The 26,420-nt window shown below is 50.6% G+C and overlaps 1 protein-coding gene across 1 annotated transcript in view; it reads left to right on the top strand.

The window, feature by feature from the left end:
* The first annotated feature begins 9,557 nt into the window (after nucleotides 1-9,557).
* Nucleotides 9,558-26,420, top strand: part of LOC113181698 (guanylate cyclase D-like) — a 31,881-nt gene continuing 15,018 nt past the window's right edge. The window contains exons 1-10 of the mRNA XM_026387309.2: nucleotides 9,558-10,278; nucleotides 14,338-14,633; nucleotides 15,427-15,781; nucleotides 18,216-18,300; nucleotides 18,763-18,859; nucleotides 18,945-19,073; nucleotides 20,213-20,293; nucleotides 22,643-22,819; nucleotides 23,032-23,182; nucleotides 23,459-23,608. Coding sequence (XP_026243094.2) covers nucleotides 9,558-10,278; nucleotides 14,338-14,633; nucleotides 15,427-15,781; nucleotides 18,216-18,300; nucleotides 18,763-18,859; nucleotides 18,945-19,073; nucleotides 20,213-20,293; nucleotides 22,643-22,819; nucleotides 23,032-23,182; nucleotides 23,459-23,608 — 2,242 coding nt within the window. The remainder of the gene's footprint in view (nucleotides 10,279-14,337; nucleotides 14,634-15,426; nucleotides 15,782-18,215; nucleotides 18,301-18,762; nucleotides 18,860-18,944; nucleotides 19,074-20,212; nucleotides 20,294-22,642; nucleotides 22,820-23,031; nucleotides 23,183-23,458; nucleotides 23,609-26,420) is intronic.

The raw sequence follows: 26,420 nt of genomic DNA, 5'->3' as shown, positions 1-26,420 counted from the left end.
GTCACATTGGGGTCCAGTTAGCCTAGAGTTGTGTTGGAATATTCTTTATAACATGAGAGGCAAATTGTGGTGCTTTGTGCCACCCATCACATAGAAACGGTATAGTGCTTGGTGAACCTGTTTGGATGTTAGGGGTAATGTATATGACATTTAGATGTATCGCCCTCACCCATCGATCAGATAACCCACACAGCTTCTACTCTGGAGTGGAGTCCAGAGCCAAAAAGAGTTATGCAGCAGATTTAGGCAAGCTGCCCTGCCACTCAGCCTGTGACTCAAGAGACCCAGTGGTAATCCATAGCAGGCAGAGATGCCACATGGAGCCTTGTATAAGTTCTGGCAAGAGAACCACCTTGCAGGCCCCTAGGGTTTTGGAGAAGAACCATATTATTTTCTGTGGATCACTTTTATCCATTGGAAAAGCAGCTTGTGACTTTCTCTGAGTCCTGATAGAGAATCAATATTTGACACGAACACCAAATGACCAGGTTACCAGAGATGACAGTTGAACTGGGTAGAATATGATCCACTGGGTCACAAGATTAGACGTGCAAAGAAATCTCCCTTAATAAAATGGAAGTGGCAAATTATGAGACCAAGTGTATGGTTTGGTGATACCTAGCCCTATCTTCCCCCTTCTTCTACCCACACCCATAGGAAGTTCCTGATCACCAGCTGTCATGGAGGGACATGAGCTGGACATGATGGACACTGCATTCCAACTCAAATCAAGGCTGGTTCTACAGTCCGAGTGGTGAAGGGAGGCTTCCCACTGGGCAGAATGTCAGGGGATATGTACATGAGCAGATGGAGAGACGGCCCAGGATGCTTCTTTACTGTCACTCCCGAGCAGTTGATAATGGGCCATCTGGATGGCCAGCATCCTGATGTCTTGGGCACCATCACTGAGGTGTATGGATGAGCCTCTCAGAATAGTCACAGTGTGTGAAAAGCTACTCATCTCACATAAATGCCCACAGAGGGTATCTATGACAGAGGAAGCCCCAGTCACTTAGGTAGACAAGACAACCCAGCTATCAGCCACTTCCCCAGACACTCCTGTGCGGAATGGGCTGAAGTAGGCACGGCAGCCAGGTTGGGGGTTATGTGTGGACTCAAAACATGGACACTCACCCAGGCTCATCTGCCTCCTGCCACAGTCTAGTGTTCAACCTGTCAACAGCAGAGGTCGCTGCTGAGCCCCTAATCTGGCACCCTTTCCCTGGTTGGGCAGTGTAGTGGTGTGGGGGTCAGTCAGTCAGCTCTCTGGTGACAGGTTGATTATATCATATCTCTCCCCTCATGGAGGAGGCAACACTCAACTTGTTTTCCTGGCCCCTGTAATGATCATTCTGTGATTGTTATAGTCACACAAGAATGCCTTATCTTTCACTGTGCTGTCCAACATAGCCTCTGATCAGAGGTAGGATTTTATTGCATAGGAGCCGGAGCGGTCAGCTCACTGGTTTCCCCTCATCTCCCCTCTCCCTCTATGTGGGGAGAGATCCGACTGGATAGAACTATGGAATGCTCTGCTACAGGCTCGGTGAGAATGAGGGGGGAGAAAACATCCTGTCCTGACGGGTGCAGTGTATGCCTCACACCAGGGCCCACCGGGTCATCCCTTTGTCAGGTGCATAGACCACGAACCAAGGCAAATGACAGGAGGAGCCTCTTTCACCATTACCTGATAGACTCACTGGAAGAATGTTTGCCTCACTGTGGTATGCCGAGTTTAAATCCTTTGGCTGCACACTGAGAAATGGGATAATTGAGTCAAATGGTGGTTCCATTCCAAGTTTTCTAAGGAATCTCCATACTGCTTTCCAGAGTGATCGCACCAATTTGTAGTCCCACCAGCAATGTATGAGTGTGCCTTCCCACCCCGCCCCCATCCTCGACAACATTTGCTTGTATTCTTGATAATTGCCATTCTGGCTGGAGTGAGATGAACTCTCAGTGTAGTTTTAATTTGCATTTCCCTAATTGCTAGAGATATTGAACATTTTTTTCATATATTTGTTGATTGATTATATTTTTTCTTCTGAGAAGTGCCTGTTCATTTCCTTTGCCCACTTATTGATTGGGTTATTTGTTTGTTTTGGTGTTAAGTTTTTTGAGTTCTTTATATATCCTAGAGATTTATGCTTGCTCTGAGTTGAAGGTGGCAAGATTTTCTTCCATTCTGTAGGCTCTCTCTTCAAACTCTTAATTATTTCCTTTGCGGTGAAGAAGCTTTTTAGTTTGATACCATCCCATTTACTGATTCTTGATTTTACTTCTTGTGCTTGAGGAGGCTTGTTGAGAAAGTCATTTCCTAAGCTGCTGTGATGGAGTGTTGGGCCTACATTTTCTTCTAGTGGGTGGAGGGTTTCTGGTATGTTGCCTAGGTTCTTTCTTTCTTTCTTTCTTTCTTTTTTTTAAGATAGACTTTATTCAGAGAAAGAGAGAGAGAATTTTTCAATATTTATTTTTTAGTTCTCGGCGGACACAACATCTTTATTTTTTTTTTTATTTTTATGTAGTGCTGAGGATTGAACCCAGCGCCCCGCACATGCCAGGTGAGTGCATTACCGCTTGAGCCACATCCCCAGCCCTATTGCCTGGGTTCTTGATCCACTTTGAATTGAGTTTCGTGCAGGGTGAGAGATAGGGGTTAAATTTCATTCTACTGCATATAGATTTCTAGTTTTGCCAGCACTATTTGTTGAAGAGGCTAAATTTTCTCCAATGTATGTTTATGACACCTTTGTCTAGTATGAGATAACCATATTTATGTGGATTTGTCTCTGTGTCTTCTATTCCGTTCCCACTGTTTTGATTGGGCTGAGAATTCTGAGTTCTGTAGAGCTGAGTTCCCTCTACTAGAATGAGTTTGACCACCCTAAAATAGCTCCACGTCCCCAATGATTTTTAATGGCCTCATGTGTCTTCAAGTAAATTTCCCTCTGCTGGAGCAGATCTCTTGGAGATCTTGGAGATGCTCTGGGCCAGGATCCTGGTAAGTTTTTATCCACCATCCATTCTTCAGTTCGAGAATGGATTCTGCATTGACTTTCCCAAGGGATGGTTTTAGATTAGAGAGATAGTCCTGCGGCAGAGCATGGGGAGATGACAGGAATTGGGAGTGGGGGAGGAAAGAAGAAAGCTCTTGCTTTCCCTTTGACAGAACCGTGAAGTGGTGATGAAGTTCTGAGGGAGTCTGACCCGGTTTCCTGCAGAATGTGACTCTCCTCTTTGAACTTCTCCAGGCTGTCCATTTGTTCTGTCATACATGTGCAGTGGTCAGACCTTAAGGTGCCTCACAATTGCTACATCTCAGTATACATGCTCCCCATGAGTATGAGTGTGACTTGTCACTGGCTTCTAATCACAGAATATGGCAAATGTTGACATTAAGTTAGGTAAGACTGTCTTGCCAGAAGCTCTATTGCTGAGTTTAAAGAAGCAAGCTGCTGTGGAGCCCAGAGACCTGGGGGAGTTTGGGAGTGGACCTTCCCCTTGCAGAGCCTAGCCCTGGCTCCTGATTGCAGCCTGTAGGACCTCAAGCAGAAGTCCTGGTAAAGCTGTACCCAGACCTGTGGCCTGCAGAAACTGAGAGATAGTTAGGTGTGTCTGAAGTCACTAAATTTGCAGTAATTTATTATGTAGTATAGCAAAGGAATATAATGCAGGATTTTTTTTTAGTTGTTGATGGGCCTTTATTTTATTCATTTATTTATATGTGGTACTGACAATTGAACCCAGTGCCTCACACATGTGCAGCAAGTGCTCTACCACTGAGCCACAACCCCAGCCCATAATACATGATTTTAAAGTTAGAAAAAAATAGACTACTGGATGCTCAGGGAGAAATGGTAAAATTTATACATCTATGTTGTTAATTGGTAATAACATCACTTTCAGTTGTAAAGGTTTTCAAATATACACAAAAAATAAGAAGAAAGTAAAATAAACCCAAGTACACCATGGCTTATATTTTAGAAATTAGTTTTTCTCCATACTTCCATTTATTGGTCTCCATTTATATGATAATTTAAAAATAAACCCTAGATATCATGGGGCCCCTATATACTTCAGTGTGTGAGCTTGAAAAAATTGGCCAGTTTCTTACATAACCACGTTGCCTTTCTCACACCTAACAAACTTAAGAACAACCTTGAATCAGCTAATGCCCAGTCTATATTCAAACATCCCCAAGTATCTAAAGAATATCTTGATATTAATGCATTGGGGGGCTTCCAATGATATATAACCAGAGCCTTAAAAAATGTTCATTCTCTTTGATTCAGTGTGTCTATTCCTGAGGGTTTATCATAAGGAGAAAAAATCCAAGATGGCAAAAGCATGATATTCACTAAGGAACTATATATAATGATGAGAGGCTGCAGCAGACTCAGGTCAGAGTGTGTGAGTCAGGATTTACCTGGAAAACAGAGCCCTTACCTACGATCAGTGGTGGGGAGTTAGTCGGGGGAGTGGTTCAGCATGTTGGGATATGAGATTGGCAAGAGCAGGAAACCTCTATCCCTCAAGAGCCGAGGGACAAAAGAAAGAAGAATGTGGCCCAGAAACTGGGGCCACATAAGGAGATGTCAAAGGGACCCAGGCCAGAGAGGAGACAGGGCCATTGCTGGGATACTGTCTACAGCAGAAAGGATCCAGCCAGAGGCCTATGGCAAGGGGTGCTGGGAAGCAAAGTTTCAGGATCAGCCCCTGTGGTACAGAGTCCCTCCTGCCTCTTGGGAGCCTAGTCAGTCCAGGGAAGTGGTCTGAGAGTAAACAGGCACATAAATGGTACAACAGCAGGGGCACTGGAGTCCTTCCAGAAGAAGATTAGGTCTAAATAAAAATATACAGCCAGAAAGTATTTATTTTTTTATGACCTATCCACTCAATATGTGCGTGTATGTGTGTGTGTGTGTGTGTGTGTGTGTGTGTGTGTGCGCGCACATCAAGTAGTGGGGCTGGAACCCAGGGCTTCAGGCCCACTGGGCCAATGTTCTACCACTGAGTTACATCTCCAACACTATGTGTTTCAAGACTGTTGAAAGTAGAATACAAAGACTGAGCAGCAATATGAAAACCACTTACACTGAATTATAATACACATAGCATTATTACCTGTTTTAGTCAGGTTTTTCACTGCTGTGACTAAAAGACCCGACCACACAATTGTAGAGGAGGAAAAGTTTATTTGGGGGCTCATGATTTCAGAGGTCTCAATCCATAGGCAGATAGCTCCATTCCCCGGAACTTGGGGTGAGGCAGAATATTGTGTCAGAAGAGTGTGGTGGAGGGAAGCAGCTAGCATGAGCATCAAAAAGCAAAGAGAGAAAGATATATATATATATATATATATATATATATATATATATAGAGAGAGAGAGAGAGAGAGAGAGAGAGAGAGAGAGAGAGAACTGAGAACTCACCAGATAAAAAATATATACCCAAATCCACGCCCCCAATGCCCACCTCCTCCAGCCATACCCTACCTGCCTTTAGTTACCACTCAGTTTATCTCATCAGGGGATTAATTCACTGATTGGGTATCATTTCTCCTCTGAACCTTCTTGTATTGTCTCACTTGTGAGCTTTTGAGGGACACCTCACATCCAAACTATAACATCACCCTTCTCTACCTTTTTAAATACACCCCAGTTTATAACATGGAGAACTCATCTGCTGCCTGTCATGCTGCCTGTGTGTTGGTCCTCACACCCTCCCCACCCCGACTGTAAAGTCAGCTCTGTGAGGAGAAAATGCTCTCTTCCTTTGTTGCTGTAGCTCGAGTATCTGAAGCACAGGGATTAGGCACAGGACTGAGGGGAGGAAAGTGGAGGCTCTGCCTCTCCCTGGGCAGAACCAGGAACTGGGTGCTCAATAGATATTAGTTGAATGAATAAAGCGACACAAAGAAAACAACACAACACCCGCTTGATGAGGTTGCTGTGCAGGTTAAGTGAGGCGGGGCGTGAATGATGCTAGCTCACAGTAGTCAGCGAGCTTGGTACAAGTTAATTTCCCCTGGGTAGGAGAGAGGTGGAGGAGGGAGGTCTGTAAGTCCTCTGGACTGAGGTTTCTACCTCCACATAGGTATTTGTCCTAAAGGAAGGTAGAAAAACCTCCTCTCTAGTTCTCCAAGATGTGTGTGACACAGTCAGGCCTCCCCACTTAATAGCTCTGGGTCCTGGTCAAACTACCTAACCTCTCTGGGCCATACTTTTCAAAAAAAAATCTGTGTAGTGAGATAGTAATAACAGCTCTCTCGGTAGGTGGAATGAATAGTGCCCAGCACAGGGATGGGCACTGGGTGAATGCCAGCTGGCCTCTATAGTTGTTGTCCCTCCTTCCTGCCTCCTGGGAGCCCTGGCCTGGAGCTGTCCACAGTGCTGAAGACTGGTCTTCTCTCACTGCCACGTCTCCTTCTTTCTCTCCTTCCTTTCTGTATGTGGCTCCCTAGAGTCTTGGGGTCTGAACAGATCTAATTTTCCAAGTGGCTTCTTCAGATTCCTGAGGGGGACAACCATCTATGAGGCCATCCCCAGGCAAGAGTCTCAGGAAGCTGACAGGCAGTGGGAGTGTTGAACATCAACTGTGCTGGGGACAGGAGCCCAAGGGCCAGAGGCTACTTGGAAAGCTTGACCTGGGACAGCCTCATCTTGGTGGTGAGTCTGCAGGAATCCCTACTCCCCTTCCATGGGCGCCCCTCACCTTCCTTGTTTTGGCCATGTGTCTGTTAATGCAGCCAAAGCCTCCTTCACCCCTGGACTATGGTGCTCTGGAGGGAACCAGCTCCAGGAGCTTGGACCTGTGAGCCAAGAAACCAGTGGCCAACCCTCAGGCCCGTCTCCCTGACTCTAAAAATATAAGTGGTCGCCCCTAGGAAGGTGGCACATTGACCTGTTGTGGCTGGGGGTGGAGGCCCCCGATGCTCCCACACTCAGGGGAAGGCTTGGAAAGGAAACATGCCACCTGGTCATCTTAGAGACCTTGATTTTTATTGACACTTAGAGCATCAGAGCTGAAGGATCTTTGAGACATAGATCTCTAAACCAAGCTGTCCTTGTACACTTGGGGAAACTAGGGTATAAAAAGGAGTACAGAGTCTGTGTCACAAATGAGGGACAAAGCTGGAGTAAGAGCTGGCTCCTGCTTTATCCTGAAGCTGGCCTTGTAAGGACTTGAGCCCTCTGTGAGCCCTTGTAGGCCGTCAGCTGCAGAATTCTTGGGAAAACGTGTGGCCAGCAGGACCTTGGGCCAGGGAAGCTCTTTTGTGGGACCAAGAGAAGCCCACCCTCATTTCTGAGTCTCATTTCCCCCATCTGGACACAGAAAAATTGGTTTGGATGCTTGAGTCTCTGAGCTCTGGTGTTCTAGATATCAAGGAAAAGAGGGGATTTTTGTCTTTGACTGGGAGATTGGAAGCCAAGCTCTGGTCCTGACTCAGTCCTAATTTTGGTGAGACTTTGGACAAGTTGTTGTCCTGCCCAGAGTTGCAATTTCCACCTTTGAAAATGTCTCCTCTGGGCCAAGGAAAGCAGTGGATCACAGGTACTTGGCAAAGTAGAGATTGAGAGGAGAGGCCACTGTCATTATTGGCAGGAGCATAGGCTCATACTCCCATCTGGAAATGATTGGCTCTCTGTGAGTCCAGAGCTCATCCAACAGCCCTGGGGGATTCATCTCCAGGGTAGATGGACCTGTCCCTGTCCCTGCTGCTAGGATACTTTGAGCATCATAGTAGAAGAGCAAGGAAGAACCAGAGGCACAGAGGATAATGGAAGAGTCCCCCACCCCAACTCACAGAACCTAGAGCTCAGAGAACCAGAGCATCATAGGCCAGCAGGGTGCAGGGTTGACCAGCTCTGCAAACTGGCTCCTTTTATAGATGGGGAGGCTGAGGTCTAGCAGGGAACTGAGGCCTCCCACCTCCCTGTCCAGCTCTATTTGCACCCCAGTACACCTGACTCCTGACTCCCCTGAGGATCTAAAGATGGTGATGGTGATGATGATGGTGACCATTCCATTTAGTTCATGTCTCCTTATTCAAGTCCCACTGTAGATACTGTACACGTTTTAGTTTTCACAATTCTGTAGCTATTCTCATCTCCTTTTTGTAGGTGAAAGAACTGGACCTACAAGGACCTCAGATCCCTCAAGGTTAGGGGCTAGTAAGCAAAAAAACCAGGGTTGATTCTTCTTTGTGATCTGAGGACTTTCTATTCCTCTGCACTGAACTTGATTTCTAAGGAGCTACTCTACACAGGCCATTGCTGCTGGCATTCAGAGGGCTCCTTGCACTCTCCTGATCCACACTTTCAAGTGTTGAGTTGGTTCAAGCTCTGCCTCCTTGAGGAAGCCCCCCATGCCCCTCTCCTCACCCACAGGGCCTCCTCCCTGGTCCTTCTGCCTAGAGTCCAAAATTGTGGTCAGCTCTTCTCTTGCCTGGGACCTGCCTCCCTCCCAATCTGGTAGTTCCCTAAGGTGAGAGTGGATCTGTCCTATGCAGCTCACACACTGGCTGCATACATGGTGGGAAGAAAGAAGGCAGCGTCCATGGGTGGAGAGTGTGCAATAGCCGGGAAGCAGGTAGAAGCAGGGACTTCAGTTGCACATCAAGGCCCAGAAACAGTAGGATGAAGTGGGAAATGTCATCATTCAAGTGTCCTGGTAGAGGACATCATGTGTGGGGTGTTTGATGAGCTGAACTGCCTTGGCTCAAATCCTATCTTTCTACTAGCGCGTCAGATTTCCTTAGTCTTCTGTCTGCACAGTGGGGAGGGAAAGGCCTCTGCGTCCAGGTCTATGGGGGAGGTCAGAGATGGAAGGAGCACGTGTAGGGTTAACTGACCAGCCACAATTCCCATGCACACACTGAAGGGTGAGGTCCCTGCATCTGGACTTGCATAAGTTGCTAGGGTATGTGGAGTCCACTAGGGTAAAGAGCTGTGGGATGGTGCTGGGCTTGGAGGGAAAGAGGCAGGGACACTTGAGGGGCACCAGGAGAACCTGTTCTGTTTTGAAGATCAGTACTGGGAGAAACAATTGTATGTTGAAAGAGGGAGGATTTATTGAATACCTAAGTACCAGAGACTATGCTTAAGGGTTCCACAGGATGTCAATTAATCATTGCAATAATGCTTTATCAAGTAGGTTTTATTGCCCGTATTTCACAGAGGAGGAAAATAAGGCTCAGAAAGCTTCAAGGTTGGCCCAGGTTTCCAACATTGGAAATAGGGGGTCGGGTCTGGCTAATTGTTTCCATGGCCTATACACAGAGCATTTGAACTGCAGCTCAAAGCTTCATATGGGCATTATGAGACTATGAGCCTGTCCTGGGAGGATGTGAGGCCCCCAACTCTTGTGGGGAGTCCTTGGAGTTCATGGGTCTAAGTCCCTTGATTTACCAACGAGGAGACTGAGGTTCTGGGAGGAGGTATCTGCCTCTCAATCTTGCCCGGAAATGCTGCTAGAAAATACTAGAAAGCAAGCCTTTTCCATATCCCCCTTTCCCCAGGGCCACAGGGAGCTTGTACCCTGAAGTTTGGGACCGGATGCCGCCACACGGGAAGATTGTCCTGCCCTGCCAGGGTCCCCAGGGGCCTACTCTTAGTCATCCAGGAACAACCTCTTCTTTGCCACTTCCCTCTGTGGTGTTTTGGGGTGCCCTCCTGTGGGCTGGCTCCCTTGCTCATCTGGCCTGGGGGACGGGTACCTTCACTGTGGGGGTGCTGGGCCCCTGGGACTGTGACCCCATCTTTGCCCAGGCCCTCCCTGGTGTGGCTGCCCAGCTGGCTGTGGACAGAGTCAACGGGGACCCCTCATTGTTGCCGGGCTCACATCTGGCTTCCGTAGTTCTGCCAACAGGCTGCCACACTCCTCAGGCCCTGGCCACATTCCTGACCCACAAGGACACTGTGGCTGCTTTTGTGGGCCCTGTAAATCCTGGCTACTGCCCAGCAGCCGCCCTGCTAGCACAAAGCTGGGGCAAGACCCTCTTCTCCTGGGCATGTGGGGCTCCAGAGGGAGGCCGTGAATCAGTGCCCACCTTGCCTTCTGCTGCCCAGGTGCTGCTGACTGTCATGAGATACTTTGGTTGGGCTCACTTGGCCATTGTGTCCTCCCACCAGGACATCTGGGTGGCCACAGCCCAGCAGCTGGCCATGAGTTTCAGGACACAGGGGCTGCCTGTGGGGCTGGTGACCTCTCTGGGACCTGGGGAACAGGGTGCCACGGAGGTCTTACAGCAACTCTGCAGTATGGACGGCCTGAAAGGTAAGCACGCAGGTACTCTCCTCTGTGGGCAGCCTGCACTTCCTATGGCCACCAGGCGGGCTTCCTCCTCATCAGACATGGTTGCTCTGTGTTTAACTCACAGACAACAACCCGGTGAGCTCGTCCTGTTGCAGTCTCTGGCAGCTCAGAGAAGGAACTTGCCCAGGTCACACAGCTGGCATGTAGCACACCTGGATCCTGCGCTCTGGTCCAAGTGTCAGTCTTGGGGTGGGAGCTCAAGGCCTCCTAGGTTCTTGGCCGGTGATGGGAAGGTCATGAAAGGGTGGCAGCATCTGAGCCCAGGAGTGAGCGCCAGTCTTGGTCTGGTGGTTAGAATCATAACCTCCATGTGTTTATTGCCTAATGATCCTTCCAGCATTCACTAAGTCCCAGAGGTGCTGGGTCACAGCAGTGAACAGGACAGACATGGCGACGGATCCCCAGGGATGGGGAGACAGATATGTGAGCAACCGGTTCTGATAGAAGTGGCAGAACCATCTTGAGAGGTCTGTAGAGCCAGAGGAGAAGGGGCTGAGCCGGGGGCTCTGAGAGGCTCCTTGGAGAAGGTGTCCATCCTTAAGGAGGTCACCAGCCAGGGACAGACATGGTGCCTGGGGAAGTGGCAAGCAGATGGGATCTCAGGTGAATCTAAACGGGGTTTGTGGCCCATGTGGGTTAGGAAATCAATTTAGTGAATCATGACTAGTGAGGTGGAACAGAAAAAGATAGTGAAAAGTAGAATTGAGTATTTTAAAACAGAATAGAACAGACCAGAATGAGACTGCGTCCACTTGAGAGTGCGTTTCAGGCAGCAAGGGTTGGTGGGGGCCCGGGAAACTTCCTCTCAGTAGACTCAGTTCCTAGGCACTCTGCTTTGTGAGTACATCAAGGTGAAGTGTATCCAGACCCTGCTGGGCTCTGGGGACCTGGGAAAGACTAGCTGGGCCCCAGCTGTGAGGAGCTCATGTTTGGTGGGGAGACAGGGGTGCAGAGGGGCACACAAGAACCCAAGGTCAGGGAATCTTGATATCCATCTTATTGGTGATTGGTACTGAGTTCGTGTTCCACGGAATCGAAGAATGAAACCGTGAACAGCTGAGGTAAGCAAGTGTAGCCAGATTTATTTAAGAAAGTGATGGAGAACAGACTCCTCCAGAGAGAAGGGGATTTGGGGAGCTGAAAAGCTGAAAAGTGACTTGCCTTTTTGATAGCCTTTGGAACATCTCTCTTTCATTAATCATTGTTTTTCCTTTCTTCCCCGTACACGTGTCTAGGAGCACAAACTCAGAAGTTGTTTTTTTTTTTTCTTGAAAAATTCCAGTCAGCAACCCTTTGTTTACCGTCTTCTTGACCCTCATTATTTTTACCCCTGTTGACTGATTCAAACCATCATTGGCCAATTTTCTCATTTCTTTCTTTCTTTCTTTCGTTTTTTGTTTGAGACTAGAGATCGAACCCATGGGTGCTTAACCATGGAACCACATCCCCTAAATAAATATTTTATTTAGACACAGAGTCTCACTAAGTTGCTTAGGGCCTTGCTAAGTTGCCAAGGCTGGATTTGAACTTGGAATCTTCCTGCCTGGGCCTCCTGAGCCACTGGGACTCATCATTCTTACCTACACAGACTGCCTGGCCTTTCCCCCGTCTCAATCTGAACTGCTTGGGTGCAGGGAGGTGACATTAGGGCAGGGATGGCAATAAATTGACTGCAGAATGGAGATGAGGGGCAGCTGTATTCTGGGTGAGGGACCAGCTTACGCAAAGGAGTGTAGGTGACACTCTTACAGGGCATTCTCTGGACATACTTGTGGGTATCCCACTGCTGGCCCTTCCAGATGTGTGACTTCAGGCAAGTCACCAAACCTCTGTGTGCTGTGGTTTCTTTATCCATAGCACAAGGATAATCAAAGCCCCTAATTCGTAGGATTGTGATGATGAAATGGACCTCTGCAAATAAAGAGTTCAGAACAGCGCGGGTTCACAGTGAGCACCGCTTACAAAGGATGAGGGCTTTTCCACTTAAGTGGCTTCATCCCCAGTTGTGTGAGTCAGCTCCCCCTAGGGGCCAAACATAGAACAGCGCTTCCAACTTGGGCTAAGGGGCGTTTGGGGGACACTGAGCAGAAATCAAACATATCTGATAGGACACAAAGACTGGTTCCATTTCTGCGCCATCCTGGTGGGTCTCTCTAAGGACTTTCCACATTATCTGGTATCCAGAGGGGGTGACTTGTGGCCACTGGCTCACACAGCATGGCCACTAGGGGATTCAGCTGAGACCCAGGGCTCAAGACTCTTACTTCCATGTAATGAGGGGCCTCAAGCCCCAGCAAGCGGACTCCCTAGCTTTACTTGGTGGCTCCACTTTCCTGGGTTTTCTGGAAAAAGAAGAATTTCAATAGGAAACTGGGACACATCCAAACAAGCAGTAGCTGTTTTGTGCTGTGGTTGGAGCCCTGTTTAGGGACCCAAGTGGGGAAGAGAGAAGCAGCTGAGGAAATCTGATGTGGACCTTTATCTTGGGCAGGGTCCTGGTGCCTGGACAGGCAATTGGCTTCCTTATTACCTTATTATAAGACAAAGATGAATGTATCCATATCTGCTTAGACCTTTAGGATGCTGCCCATGGCCACAGCTGAGTACAAACTGGCCGGGTGTGGTGGCACATGCCTGTAATCCCAGCAGCTCAGGAGGCTGAGGCAGAAGGATCTAGAATACAAAGCCAGCCCCAGAAATTTAGTGAGACTTAAATAATTCAGTGAGAACCTTATCTCTAAATAAAATACAAAAAGGACTGAGGTGTGGCTTAGTGGTTAAGTGCCCCTGGATTCAATCCCTAGTACAAAAAAAAAAAAAAAGTATAACCTGATGAGGAATGGATAACAAAAATGTGGTCAGCCACATAGCGGAATATGATGCAATCATTGAAAGGAATGAAGTCCTGACATGTCACAACAAAGATGAGCCCAGAACACTTCACACTAAGATGCCAGACACAAAGAATGCATGTTGTACAAGTCCATTGAGATGAAAGATACAGAAAAAATCCTATACAGAGACAGATTAGGAGGGAGGCCAGGAAAATCTACACAGAGACAGATTAGGAGGGAGGAATGGGGAGTGACTACTAATGGAGGTGACAAACATGCTCTTGGATTAAATAATGGCAATGGTTGAACAACCCTTTTGAATGTACTGAAGCCATGGTACACTTTCACACTTGTAAAAGAGCGACTTTTATGATATGGGAATCTTCTTCATTTGAAAAAAATTTAAAGGATTATAAACTGTGAGCCAGCCCTATGTCCAACTCCTGGCTCTAGCACGTTGGTGGTGATGTATTCTGGGACAATTCCTTAACCACACTGTGCCTCAGTATCCTCATCTGAGGCTGGACTCAAGTGTCCTTTGCCATCTCTATTTCTTAGTGATAAGAAGACAGTAGTGTCTGGAACTCCAGACGGGATGCAGGTGCTGATAAACGTACTTCTTAGTGCTGTTGTAGTTGGTTTTTTTTTTTTTTTTTTTGGTGCCAGGGATTAAACCCAGGGATGCTCAACCACTGAGCCGCTTGTTTTTTATTTTGAGACAGAGTCTAAGTTGCTCACAGCCTCGGTAAATTGCTGAGGCTGGCTTTGAACTTGCAATACTCCTGCCTCAGCCTCCCGAGCAACTGGGATTACAGGCATGCACCACCATGCTTGGCCAGTGCTGTCATATGACCAAAAGCAAGGGTCACATACATTGAAAGCTGTTAATAAATATTAGTAGTTATCAAGGTCAGAGGGTTGAGATAGGGTGGGAAGTTGAACAAAATTATCAGATGGGCATGCAGGGAGGGGAGGCTGGGAGGGCTGGGTTCATACAAATCCAGATTTGGTGGCCATGGCCATAATGGTTATGGGGAGAAGACAGAGGAAATTCTGCCTTTGCAGCCTGATGTGGGGCAGGGAGTGGAGAAGAGTTCTGAGCAGCTCTTAAGCCAAAGAATTCTGGGCTTCAGGGAAGGCCACAGTTAGACCAGGCTGCAAAGGTGACCCTGCTGTCTCCCTGCAGTTGTGGTGCTGTGCATGCACTCGGCACTGCTGGGGGGCTCCGAGCAGACCGTGCTGCTGAGCCGCGCTTGGGCTGAGGGCCTGGCGGGCGGGAGGCTGGTCTTCCTGCCCTACGACACGCTGCTCTTCCCCCTGCCCTACCACAACCGCTCCTACCAGGCCCTGGGTGACACCGGGGCCCTGCAGGAGGTCTACGATGCAGTGCTCACTGTCACCCTGGAGTCTGGCCCCAAAGACAAGGCCTTTGCTGCTGCCAGCATGGATGCACAGGCGGCTGCCCACCTGCAGCCAGAGCAGGTAGGTGCGTTAGATTCTCATACACCTGGAGGCTGGGGGTTCTGGAAGTGCCAGGTGGGAATGGGGGTAGGATGGGGTGACATCACGGCACGTCTGAGGACTCGGCAGACAGGATGTGCTGCTGCCTTGGTTGTGGCTTCTAGGACTTGGCTGGACTCAAGTGTCCCTTGGCATCTCTGTTTCTTAGTGATAAGAAGAGAGTAATGTCTGGAGCTCCTGATGGGATGCAGGTGTGGATGGAGGGTCATTCCATTGGTTATTCATCTGAAAAACGTAGACTTATTTCCTAATATGTGCCACCGTGCAGGGAGCCTGGTGATATAGGAGACAGACCTGATCTTCAAGGGCTTCCTTCTGGAGACAGGCAATAACCAAGGGACAAGATAACCAAATTCAAGTGTGAAATGCCATCAAGAAAATAGAAGAGGATCCAGTGATGGGGGAGCCTGGGGTGGAATGGTGCACAGGCAGAATGGGAGGGGGCAGCCCCTGGGGGGGCCTTGGAGTTGAGCTCTGAATACTCAGAAGCAGCCAGAGAAGGATGGATGGAGAACAATGAGCCAGACCAGGAGCTTTGCTTTGGGAAGGTTTGAGATACCTGTGAAGCCTCAGAGTTGGTGACAAAGAGGGTGGCTATGGGGACTGAGGGGATCTGGTGGCCTCAGAAAGGACTGTATTGAGGACAAGGGGGAGCAGTTATCTAAATAATTGTTATTAGTAGAAAGACTAAGGCCCAGAGATGCCTGGGAGCCTGTATTGTGGGGTTTTGCAGTGGGGGGCTTCTCTTCCACAGGTGTCTCCTCTTTTTGGAACCATCTATGATGCTGTTGTCCTGTTGGCCCATGCCCTGAACCACTCTGGGAGCCATGGGGCAGGGCTCTCAGGAGCTCACTTAGGGGACCATACAGGGGCTCTCAATGTGGCAGGCTTTAGCCAGAGGATACGAACGGACAAGAGGGGCAGAAGGCTGGCCCAGTATGTCATCCTGGACACAGATGCTAAAGGAAACCAGCTGGTACCCACCCACATTCTGGACACAGGCACATGGCAAGTGCAGCCACTGGGCAAGGCCATTCACTTTCCAGGAGGGGCACCTCCAGTCCATGACTCCAGCTGCTGGTTTGACCCCAATACGCTGTGTATGAGAGGTAGCTAACTCATCATCCACTCGTCCATCCATCTATTCACAACCCACCCATCCATTCATCCTCCATTCATCTATCCATCCATCACCCAATCCATCTATCATCCATCTATCCATCCATCACCCATCCATCTATCCATCCATCCATCCATCCATCCACCCATCACCACCCATCCATCCTTCATTAAAGTTTTCCACATGGGCCATCTTAGGTGAGTAGCAGGAGCAGGTGTAAAGAAAGGATATGAAACTTCATGAGAACACCGAACCAACAGCTGTGGAGCACCAGGGGAGACCGAGCAAGGCCTCCCTCAGATGAGAAGGGTTAAAGCATTTACAGAGATGTTCCTTCTCTTTGATCTAAAATGTTCCACAGCTCCTAACTAGGCTATTTTCCTTCTTCCTTCTAGTTTCCTTCTACCACTAGACATCTGAAGCTCAGAAAAATTTGGTCACTTGCTGGAGGTCACACATAGAGTTGTGACTGAGCTCATGCTGAGCATAAATATTCTGACTAAGTGCAAGATTTCTTTTCCTCATGACCACCAAGGGTGTGAGACCAGGAGGTCCACACTGTTCTGAGTCTTGTCACTCATCCATTCTGAGTATCACCCTTAAGAGACTGCACTGACACACGTGCCTAGGTCTATAAAGATGTGCACACACATGGGTATACACACGTGCACCCATGTTCCCTAATGCACACGTAGTTATGGTGGTCACCACCACTAGTGGGCAACTCAGGTTTGACTAAGCTTGTGTGCACCCCTATCCTGCCCCAAACCCCCACACTTCTCTTGACCTGGGCTCTCCCTGCTCTCCCAAACTTTGTCCACAGACATTTCCCTCTTGGGCCACCCTTGACTGTGTACCTTGCTCTCCCTGGAGAGCTCGTGACCCTCCATCCCAGGGTCACGAGCTCTCCTTCATCCTCTTTGTCTTTCAAGACCAGCCCTGCAGTCAACCTGGGGCCTCTCCTCTGTGCTCCCATGGCCCCTGAGCACATGGCACTGTAGTGTGTTCACAGGGTGTGTGTCCTATGCTGGGGACGGCTAGTGCCATCTGTCTCCCAGCTAGATGTGAGGTCCAAGGCATCCCCTTGGTGAGGGAGGACCGGGGGAAGTCTTCACCTGATTGTTTATTGGCTTCTCTTTTCTTCCACAAATAATGATTGAGCAGCTGTCCCTGCTACCCCAGCCACTGTGCTCAGCCCCAGGGTCTGGGAGAGAATCACACACCCTTCCTGCCTCATGGGCTGATTCTCTTGAAGATCAGACCCAGGCCCCTCTTTCCAGTAGGTTCAGTCTGGTGGCAGACACAGGGACAGCCAGAAACCACACCACACAGTGTGGTCAGGCCATGACAGGGCAGCCAGGGGCAATGGATCCTGGAGGAGAGCCTCCCCACACCTCTTCCCCCAGCCTGGCTCACTGAGGTGCCCTCTAACAGGTTTTAATCCATCCAATCGGTAACCAATCAGCTTGGACTTACTGACATCCACTCTGTGCTCAGCTCAGACGCTGGCAAAACTCACAGGATAATGGAGGCCGGGGGGCAAAGGCAGGTGGAGTGGCTCTAAGAGGGATCCAGGAGGCAGGATCCTGAGCAGGGACACCAGCCTTGGAGTTTGAATTCTCTCAGGGATCCCATAATGACCACTCCATCTAAGTCAGGATGGCCATGGTTATCATGAGGATACTGTACACAGTTGATACCATAGATTGCAGGACCAGGGAGCAGGGGCTTGGTGTCACATACTTAGGGTTGCAGCTTGACAGTCTGCTGACCAACTGTGTGACCTGACAAGAAAGGAAGGAAGGGATGGTCCCCTCTGCTGGGCAGCAGGGCTCAGTGTCCTCTTTCGCTTAGCTGTCCAGGCAGATGCTTGAGCTGCCCATGCAAGTCGCCCACCCACTCCCTCGGGGGTCTAGCCTCCCCGTGTCTGGCTCCTGGTGTAGGCCTAGAGATCTGGGTTCAGAGTAAGGCTCTTCCAGTCGCCAGTGTCTTCCCACAGTGAAGTTGGCTGCCAAGGCAGGTAGCAAGTGGCCTGTTGCAGGGGGCAAGCAAGAAGTGGCAGTGAATTGCTCCGTTTTTATCCAGCAGCTGCCTTGTCCAGGCCTGTGTTAAGTGCTAGGGACACTGAAAGGGGGAAGACACAGGCCCTGCTGTCTGGCAGCTCAGACTAGTGGGAAGGGGCTTGACAGAAAAAAGACCACTTTTCTCTGAATGTGACCAAGGCTCTCATGGGGTCCTGAGGCAGAGAGCCCAAGGCAAAACCACAGACAGCAGTGCTGGGACTTGACGCTGCCATCTGCCGGTGAAGCTTCCTCTGCCAGCAGGCAGGACTCTCCCAGTTAGAAACCAAGGAAGAGAGTGAGGGCCAGGGAAGGCAGCTGTCCCCACCGCTGTGACTCTTGTCCATCCCCGCTTCCCCGCAGGTGTGCAGTCTCCGGGCAGCCTCCTCACTCTGGTGCTGGCCTGTGTCCTGGCGCTGGCAGGTGGGGCCCTTGCGTACCTCTTCAGGTAAGAGACTGTCTTGGCTGAGCCTGGCTCTGGCCCACAGGGCCTGCCACTAGCCTCCATCTCCCTAGACCTCAGGGTCCTCAGCACTCCTTTCCATCCACAGTGGGGACTGGTCAAGGCCCTGGATAAGACTCTGTCCCCTGAAGCTCCCCATCTGTACAAAGCAGGGCTGGCCAGGACCATCCCCAGGGGGCTCTGAACCTCTGGAAACAATTCTCCCTGGAAGACTCCGGGTCCCACTGGGGAGCTCTAATCAGTTTGGGAAAAGCTGAGGAAGCCCACAGCCCTTTGTGCCTGAGGCTGAGGGTTCTGTGAAGTCAGTGCTCAGTGACCGCCCAGTCCCACTGGGTCTGTTGGGAGATGAAATGGAGCTAATCAGGGAGGACTCTGACTTGGGCAGTACTACCAGCCAATGGAGGTGGGGGTGATCTTTGCAGTACTCCCACTTTCTCTCCCTTCCAGATTGGGCATCCAGCAGCTGCAATTGGCAAGGGGTCCCCAACAGATCCTGCTGACAGCCCAGGAGCTCACCTTCCTCCATCGGCCTCCGAGTAGATGGGTGTGCGAGGCGGGTGGGACAGGGTGTGGGACAGGCAGTGGACAGAAGACAGGGCTAGATCTTGACCATGCCTGACCCCTTCCAGAGGTTGCAGGTGGACAGTGCAAGTGAATCGAGGAGTGTGACAGATGGCGGGAGCCTGAGGTCAATGGCCCAGGGGTCAGCAAGGAGCCTGTCAGCCCCCCAGGAGCCCACGAATGTAGCCCTGTATCAGGTGAGGGCCTCTGCTATCCACATACCCACTGGGGAGCTCTAATCAGTTTGGGAAAAGCTGAGGAAGCCCACAGCCCTTTGTGCCTCTGTGTTGTGCCTCAGTATTATTATGGAACTAGAAACTGACCCAGGTAGGAGCAGTGGGTTTCCTGGGTTCCTTGGCAAGCAGAGCTAGAACCAGGCAGCAGGATCCCAGCTCCCAGCCCAGCCTGGTTCATGATCTGACCTTTGGAAACCACCAGTTCCTGGCCACTTGTCCCTGGGTACTGCCTAAGTCACTCTCCTCTCTGCTCAAGGAAAGTGTGGTCCCTGGTCCCCAAGCCCTGATGTGAAGGGCAGCACCCAGCCCAGGACATCCTCCAGGGAGGCTGGAAGGTTAGAGGTTAGACCAATGAGACTCTAAGGATACCTCAGTCTCTCGGTGGCTGTTATTCTCAAGTTCAATAATTCATTAACACTATGTGGTCCTCATGTTCTCGCCTCCCACAGTTGAGGAGCCAGACTAATTGTTTATGTGGGAAGCAACATGAGACTCTTGCTGCTTCTTTTCCACCTGGCCTCCTGGGGGATTCCACTTTTCCTTTCTGTTGAGGAGGTTTCAATGATATACCAAACATGTTTTTTTCTGTTTTTCTGAGAGAACTAGCTGGCTGTGGGTGAGGCCAAATTGGTGCTGGGCAGAGCCTGGGCAAGTTCAGAGTCTAGCCTGAGGCCTCTCCTATGTCCCTGGGTCCCAGAGCCCCACCTCTGGCTCACAGGGTTTGGGCATCAAGGGTGCCTGAGGCCTGCAGGGTGAAGCTGACCTGGAGGTGAGAACTAACGTGCTTCATATTCCCATCTCCTGGGCACTGGAGACGTGGGTGGCCGTTAGCCCAGCCTGAGGCCACCTCCTCCCCTCACTTGCAGGAACTTTGATGTGGTAGAGCTAGGACTAGAACTCATGTCCATCAGCCAAAGCCTGGGCCCTAACTCTAGCTGGGTCCCGGTCACTCTAACACTGTCCCCGCTGACCAAGCTCCACCAGGCTCAGATCACACAGAAGCAGTACACTGATGGGGAAGAGGCCGGGGCTGAGGAGTGGAGGGTTTCCCCAGGTTTATGCAGCGGGAACGGCACAAACTCTTGCTCATCCTTCTACAGGGAGACTGGGTTTGGCTGAAGAAGTTTGAAGCAGGCACAGCCCCTGACCTGCGCCCGAGCTGCCTCAGCCTCCTGAGAAAGGTAGGGCTGCAGAGGGCATGGGGGGGGGGTTTCTGTGAGGAGACCCTTACTGGTTGGATTGGTTCCTGCTCAGTGTGGAAGCTTCTGCCTCAGAGAAGTCCTCTCTGTCCTCACGATAGCTACCCATGGCCAGCACCTCAGCACAGCATACTCCATCACTGTCACCCCTGCATGCCAGCATCCCTACACCCCATTGCCACCCCAGTAGGGTCCTCATCATAACCCCAGGGGCACAGTCCCCCAGCAGTGCTATCACATAGCATCTCAACACCATCAAGGGTCCTCATCCTGCACACACACCCCACCTTTTCACACACTCATCTGTTATTTATTAAGCATCATGTATGTGCCAGTGTGCTGGGCTTTGGAGAAGAGAGGTTCTTTCCCTACAGAGCTTCTAGTCATTTGTCCCCACAAACCACATATACACCTTCACCTGAGATTGGCACTATCCTGAGGGCAGCGTGGGATGGTAGGTAGAGCTCAGGAAGATCCTGGATAAAGATGGAGCCAGACACCCAGTCCTAGGACAGTGGTAAGGAGAGCAGGAATATCCAGAATGCCTAGAACTGTCCCTGGCAAGGGGCATGCCTTCGATGTATTGTGAACTTTATTAGTTTATTAATGTTGTTACTTTTATTATTATTTTCAACATTACCACTGTAAGCAAAAAAAAAAAAAAGAAAGAAAAAGAAAAGAAAGGAAAGAAAAAAAGAAAGAAAGAAAAGAAACCAAAACAGAAGCAGACTTCAACAGATCAGCAAGCTGTCTTTATTCAGCTGGGGTGGAATGGCACATTTTTAGGGGATAAAATGGCGACTGGTTACAAAGGGGTCTGTGTTTCCTAGGTCTTAATGAGAGTGGATCATAGCAGGATGTTTAGTGTGACGTAATCACTAAAGATTGAGGACGTGCTTCTTAGGCAGTGAGGAAACTAATTGTGCAAGTTAAAAATCTAACTCAGGAAAACAGTTGTAAAAGCTTGAAACTCATCTTCACTGGGATGAAGGTGCAGAGCCCAGAGCCCGTTGTTTGCCTTCTCCGTAGGACCCATCTTCACTGGGAGAGGATGGGAGCCCAGAGCCCAGGACCCATTGTGGGCCTTCCCCTCCTCCCCCCCAATCACACTGTCCTCCTTTTCTCCCTGGGGTCTGTTGTTCCCCTTTTCTTGGAGGATGCTATTTTCCATATCCTTCAACCACTATTTGAAATAAAGTTTGGAGAGATTAAGTGACTGGAGGTAAACTTAGGCTTTTCCCAGTGGGCATCTTCCAACCAAAGCGAATAACTGTTTCCTCAAATAAAGGTCCTGCATGTGGTCACATAAATTTGGAAATTGCTTGTTTTGGCCATAGCACTTCTCAGAACCTTCTCTGTGCTGTTCTGGTTGTCTACCCCTGTGTAACAGTGTGCCCCCAAAATGTAGTGGCTTAAAACAATGACCATTTTATATCTTGTGGGCAACTCTGTTCTGCTTCTGCACTGGTTGGGGATCACTCAGTGGTGTTTAGCTGGAAAATGGACCAGCAGAGGCCAAACCAGGTCCACAAACCTGCTTTATAAATAAAGTTTTATAGGAACACAGCCATGTTCTTTCCTTTAGGCATTGTCTGTGAGTACTTTTGTGCTATAAGAGCAGAGGCGAATAGTTGTGACAGAGACCCACAAGGCCTAAAATATTTACTATCTGGACCTTTACAGAAAACACTGCTGATTCTTGGTCGGGAGGGCCTAACATGGCTTCACTCCCACGCTCCCTGCCTGGTTAAGCTGGTCACATCTTCCCTCTCCTGATAGTCTCAGGGCTTCTCCACGTGGTCTCCAGTGGGAGGACTCAGGTGGAAGGACTCCAACACAGAGTGTTCCAAGAGACAGGAACCGGAAGCAGCCAGTCTCCTGAGTCCTGAACACACATGTGTAGGAGGCCATTTCCACTGTATTCAGTTGTTCCCAGGAGTCACAGGAGAGGGGACAGAGTTCACCTCTGCATGGCAAGACTGTCAAAGGATTGGAGGCCACTCTTGACTCTCCACACATGCCAACGTGCTAGGGAATCTCTCAGGGGGAAGAGGATGCCGGGGGCCCTGAACTGTGTCTGTGAGGAAGGCCGTGCCAGACAAGGGTCCGTCTGTCCTGCTTTGGCATATGCTCCCCTGGTGGGGTCTGAAACATCAGGCAGGCTGTTTTCTGCTAATGCAGGATTCCTTCTGCTCCTCTTCCTCCCTCCGCAATCCCTTCATCTGCAGGGAGGTAATTGATGCCTTCTGGGGGCATGGTGTGATGCAGGTTGAGAACCAGGCCTGTGTTCCTGTCCCGTGGAGTCGGCTAAGGTCTCCACTGTCCCGGCAGATGCGTGACATGCGGCACGAGAACGTGGCAGCCTGCCTGGGCTTTTTCGTGGGCCCTGGGGTCAGTGCTCTGGTGCTGGAGTACTGTTCCCGGGGCAGCCTGGAGGACCTGCTGCGGAACGAGGCCCTGCAGCTCGACTGGACCTTCAAGGCCTCCCTGCTGCTGGATCTGATCCTCGTAAGGACCCTCCCTGGGAGCCACGGGGTGGTGGGAAGTCAGGGAGGCACAAGGTGCTCACATTTCCCATGCTGGGGCTCCTTCCACCTTGAGAAATTAGAGCAACAGGCGAAAAGAGAGGCATGGCAGGAAAGTCTTCGGGGGCCGTGGGAACACCCTGGTCCCTCTCATTCATCCTGGAGACCTAGTGGATCCCATCTTGTCCCACCCAGGGCATGCGGTATCTGCATCACCAACATTTCCCTCACGGCCGCCTCAAGTCCCGGAACTGTGTGGTGGATGGACGCTTTGTGCTCAAGGTCACTGACCACGGTTATGCGGAGCTCCTGGATGCCCAGTGGTCTGCCCCGCCAGCCCCAGAAGGTCAGCTCAGGGTGGGCAGGAGGCTGACAGGTCCTGAAACCTTTAAACCAGGCGCTTGTGAAGCAGGGGTAGAGCGGGGATCTCTAGTCCTCGGGGCACTTTTTGTGTTATGTCCTTGAGGGGGATGGCTCCGCCCTTCATCTGTGACTCCTGGGGAGCAGAAGGCTTTATCTCCCAGGGTATGGTGGGGACAGAGGAGACACAGGCCTGAAGCCCCTGGCCTGCTCTGCCGGGGTGCAGTGGGTGATGGCGTGTGGCCCTGTCCTCCGATTGTAGAGCTACTGTGGACAGCTCCTGAGTTGCTGCGGGAACCTGGGGGGCCCCGGCAGGGCACCCTCAAAGGGGACATCTTCAGCATAGGCATCATCCTGCAGGAGGTGCTGACGCGGGGCCCACCCTATGGCGGCTTGGGTCTCCCAGCGGAAGGTAAGAACCCCTGCTGCTCCTTGGCCCGACCCTGGCTGGAGTCTCCAGGTAGCTGGGGAGCTCTGTGGCCTTCAAGAAACCGGGGCCTGAGAACAACCTCACGGGCAAAGTGACTGTGGAAATGGGGTCTTTCCTTGACTCAGGCGAGGCAGCCCTTGGCAACTCTGCCAAAATGGCAGCTGATCAGCTCTAGGCCAAAGATGCTGGTTTCAGGGTAAACTCTCGCCCCTTCCTTTCCCAATGGCACTGCCCGGTCCACGACACTCATTCCCTCACCAAGGCTTCGCTCCACGCCCAGTCCAGACCTGTGTCCTGACAGACCTCAGTTTTACCATGTGACCTTACACATGGGCTTGCACAAATCACTTCACCTTTCTGAGCGTCAGTTTTCTCATCTTTAAAATGGAGAGAAAATTAAAACATAATCCAGATACCAGGCCCCACGGCTGATGTGGCCAGGCTGCTCAGTGCTGGGGCCGGGTTACTGCCCTGGTGGGACTCCGCCAAGAGCTTCTCTGTGCCCATACTTTTGGGTGTAGATGTTTTCTCTCTTCTGGCCCCTGTGGGAGGGACCAACTTCAGAAATTTCCCCCCTCTTCTGTGTTCTCTGTCGGGCCTCTCTGAACCCCAGGCTACTCTTGAAGTTGTCCCCCTGCTGTCTCTGTCCAGTCTCAGGACCTGTCCCCACTCCAGCTTGCAGTGCCAGGCAGAGGCAGGGCTGAGCCCACCATCCGGCCACTCCTGATGGATAATCTTTGAACTCATAGGGGCCTAGTCCCCTCCCCTTTCTCTACCAAATCACTGCCTGGTCAATAATGAGCATTATAGGCCCCAAGTGTCTGAGGTGGGGGAGTGGACAGGAGAAGGGGCTCTATCAGGCCATTTGTCCAACACTATTCAGCTGCCCCCGCCCCCACATCTGCCTGCTGAGAGAGGCAAGGACCAGCCAGACCCTGTTTGCAGGACACACTCCAGTGCAAGACCCTCCAAGCCAGGCTCCACCAACAGACTTTGGCTGCAGGGACCCAGCCTGGAATGCTCTGGCCAACCTGGAATGGGGCTGTTATTCCAAAGACTTCCCAGCCTCAGGGACTACAGGGTTCAGAGCTTAGACTTGGGGGACACCCACCTAAGGCCAGTTACTCCACCCATTTGCTTTACAACTTCAAATAGATCCCTTTCAGCATTAAGCCTCAGTTTCCTCATCTGTAAGATGGGGCCCATGGAACCTCGTTTGCAGCATAGCTGTAAGAGTCAGTGAAGTGCCTGCTTTAGGCCAAGGCCCTGGCACAGGGCTGGCTCGGTAAATACTGCCTGGGTGGTTTGAGGGATGTGGTCATGGGAGTCCCTCATTCTCACCTGTCTCTAATATCATTTTAAGGTCCCATATGTGTACGTCCCTCTGCAGTTTCCAAGGCCCTTGTACCTGCAGTGTCAACTGGCCAGCCCCCAAAATGGGTTTTCAAAGAGGAGTCAGTGAGATGAGAAGGGGAGGGGCTCCTAGGTGAGAAGTAGAAGTGAGATTTGGGAAGTCCCTTGATTCAAGTTTGATAAACCTAAAGTCCCCTGGAGTCATCCCCCCAGGCCCCAGAGACCTGGGTGATCTTCGCAACAGGTGATGGATCCCAGGGGTGCCTGGGGTGTGGAAGCATGTCCCCAATGAGGACAACACAAGATTAGACTAGCCTGAGGTGGCCTGGCCGGGGCAGCTGTTCCCAGCCTGTTTGCATATGAGAACATTTTAATGTCACAAGTGTAACTACAGGACTCTTTTTAATATTTGCTGGCTATGAAAATATCCAAGGACAAAAATCTGTTCTGAAGTCTGTGACTCTTTGAAATGCATTTGTATTTTATTCATCACAGTATCGTTTGCAGACTTTTGAAAAACAGAGGTGTGTGTGTGTGTGTGTGTGTGTGTGTGTGTGTGTGTGGTTAGTGGGTTCTATCTACACACACTCTTCTACAAGCACAGACCGGCTCTCCTGACTTGGGGTTTTGTGCCTGCACGGTGGGGACCTCTGGGCAGGTTTGGTGGAAATCAGGCCCAGTTACAGTGTTTGCTTTTTACTGACCCGAGATGGGTGCCCTCCTTCGCCCGTAGGAGCCTTGGTTTCCCTGAATGTAAAATGGGACAATGACTCCTGCACTGTCCCCAACATAGGGGCATCAGTGGGAGTAGAGGGGGAATGAATCCAGAAGGAGGTTTCTCCTCACTGGCTCAGGGCCTCCCACCTCCATCAGAAGAGGCTCCCAGGCCTCCTCAGAGGAGGGTGACCTGCTATCCCCTAACAGTTCTATGGGATATGTATGTAGTATTGCATGCCCATTTAATAGGTGTAGAAACGGAGGCTCAGAGAGGTGACATAACTTGCACAGAATGTAAATGGTAACTGAAGCCCCATTCTGATCTGCTGACCCTGGAGCCCAAATGTGGTGGCCAGCCCTTCTTCCTCCCAGTCTGCTTCAGAGGCAAGGTTCACCTTCGTGGGCCTTGCTGGGAACTAAGCAATGGCGGTTGTGGTGCATCTGGAGCTGAGGAAGAGCCTGCCCTGGGCCGTGCACCTGACATCCGTCCCCTCCTCCTCCCTCAGCACCCCTCTCAAGGAGGCAGTTCGCTGAACTCATTTCCCCCAGTTCTGGGATCAGACCCCGGATGCTCTACCACTGAGCTGCAGCCCAGCCCTTCTGATTTTTCACTTGGACACAGGGTCTGGCTAAGTTCTTCTGTCTGGCCTCCAACTTTCCATCTTCCTGCCTTGGCCTCCCAAGGAGCCAGGATTACAGGTGTGCGCCTCAGGGCCTCGTTTAC

Source organism: Urocitellus parryii, chromosome 4, assembly GCF_045843805.1.
Source record: "Urocitellus parryii isolate mUroPar1 chromosome 4, mUroPar1.hap1, whole genome shotgun sequence".
NCBI classification, from domain to species: Eukaryota; Metazoa; Chordata; class Mammalia; order Rodentia; family Sciuridae; genus Urocitellus; species Urocitellus parryii.
Note: the sequence above shows the minus strand (reverse complement) of the source record. Positions and strands in the feature narration are given on the sequence as shown.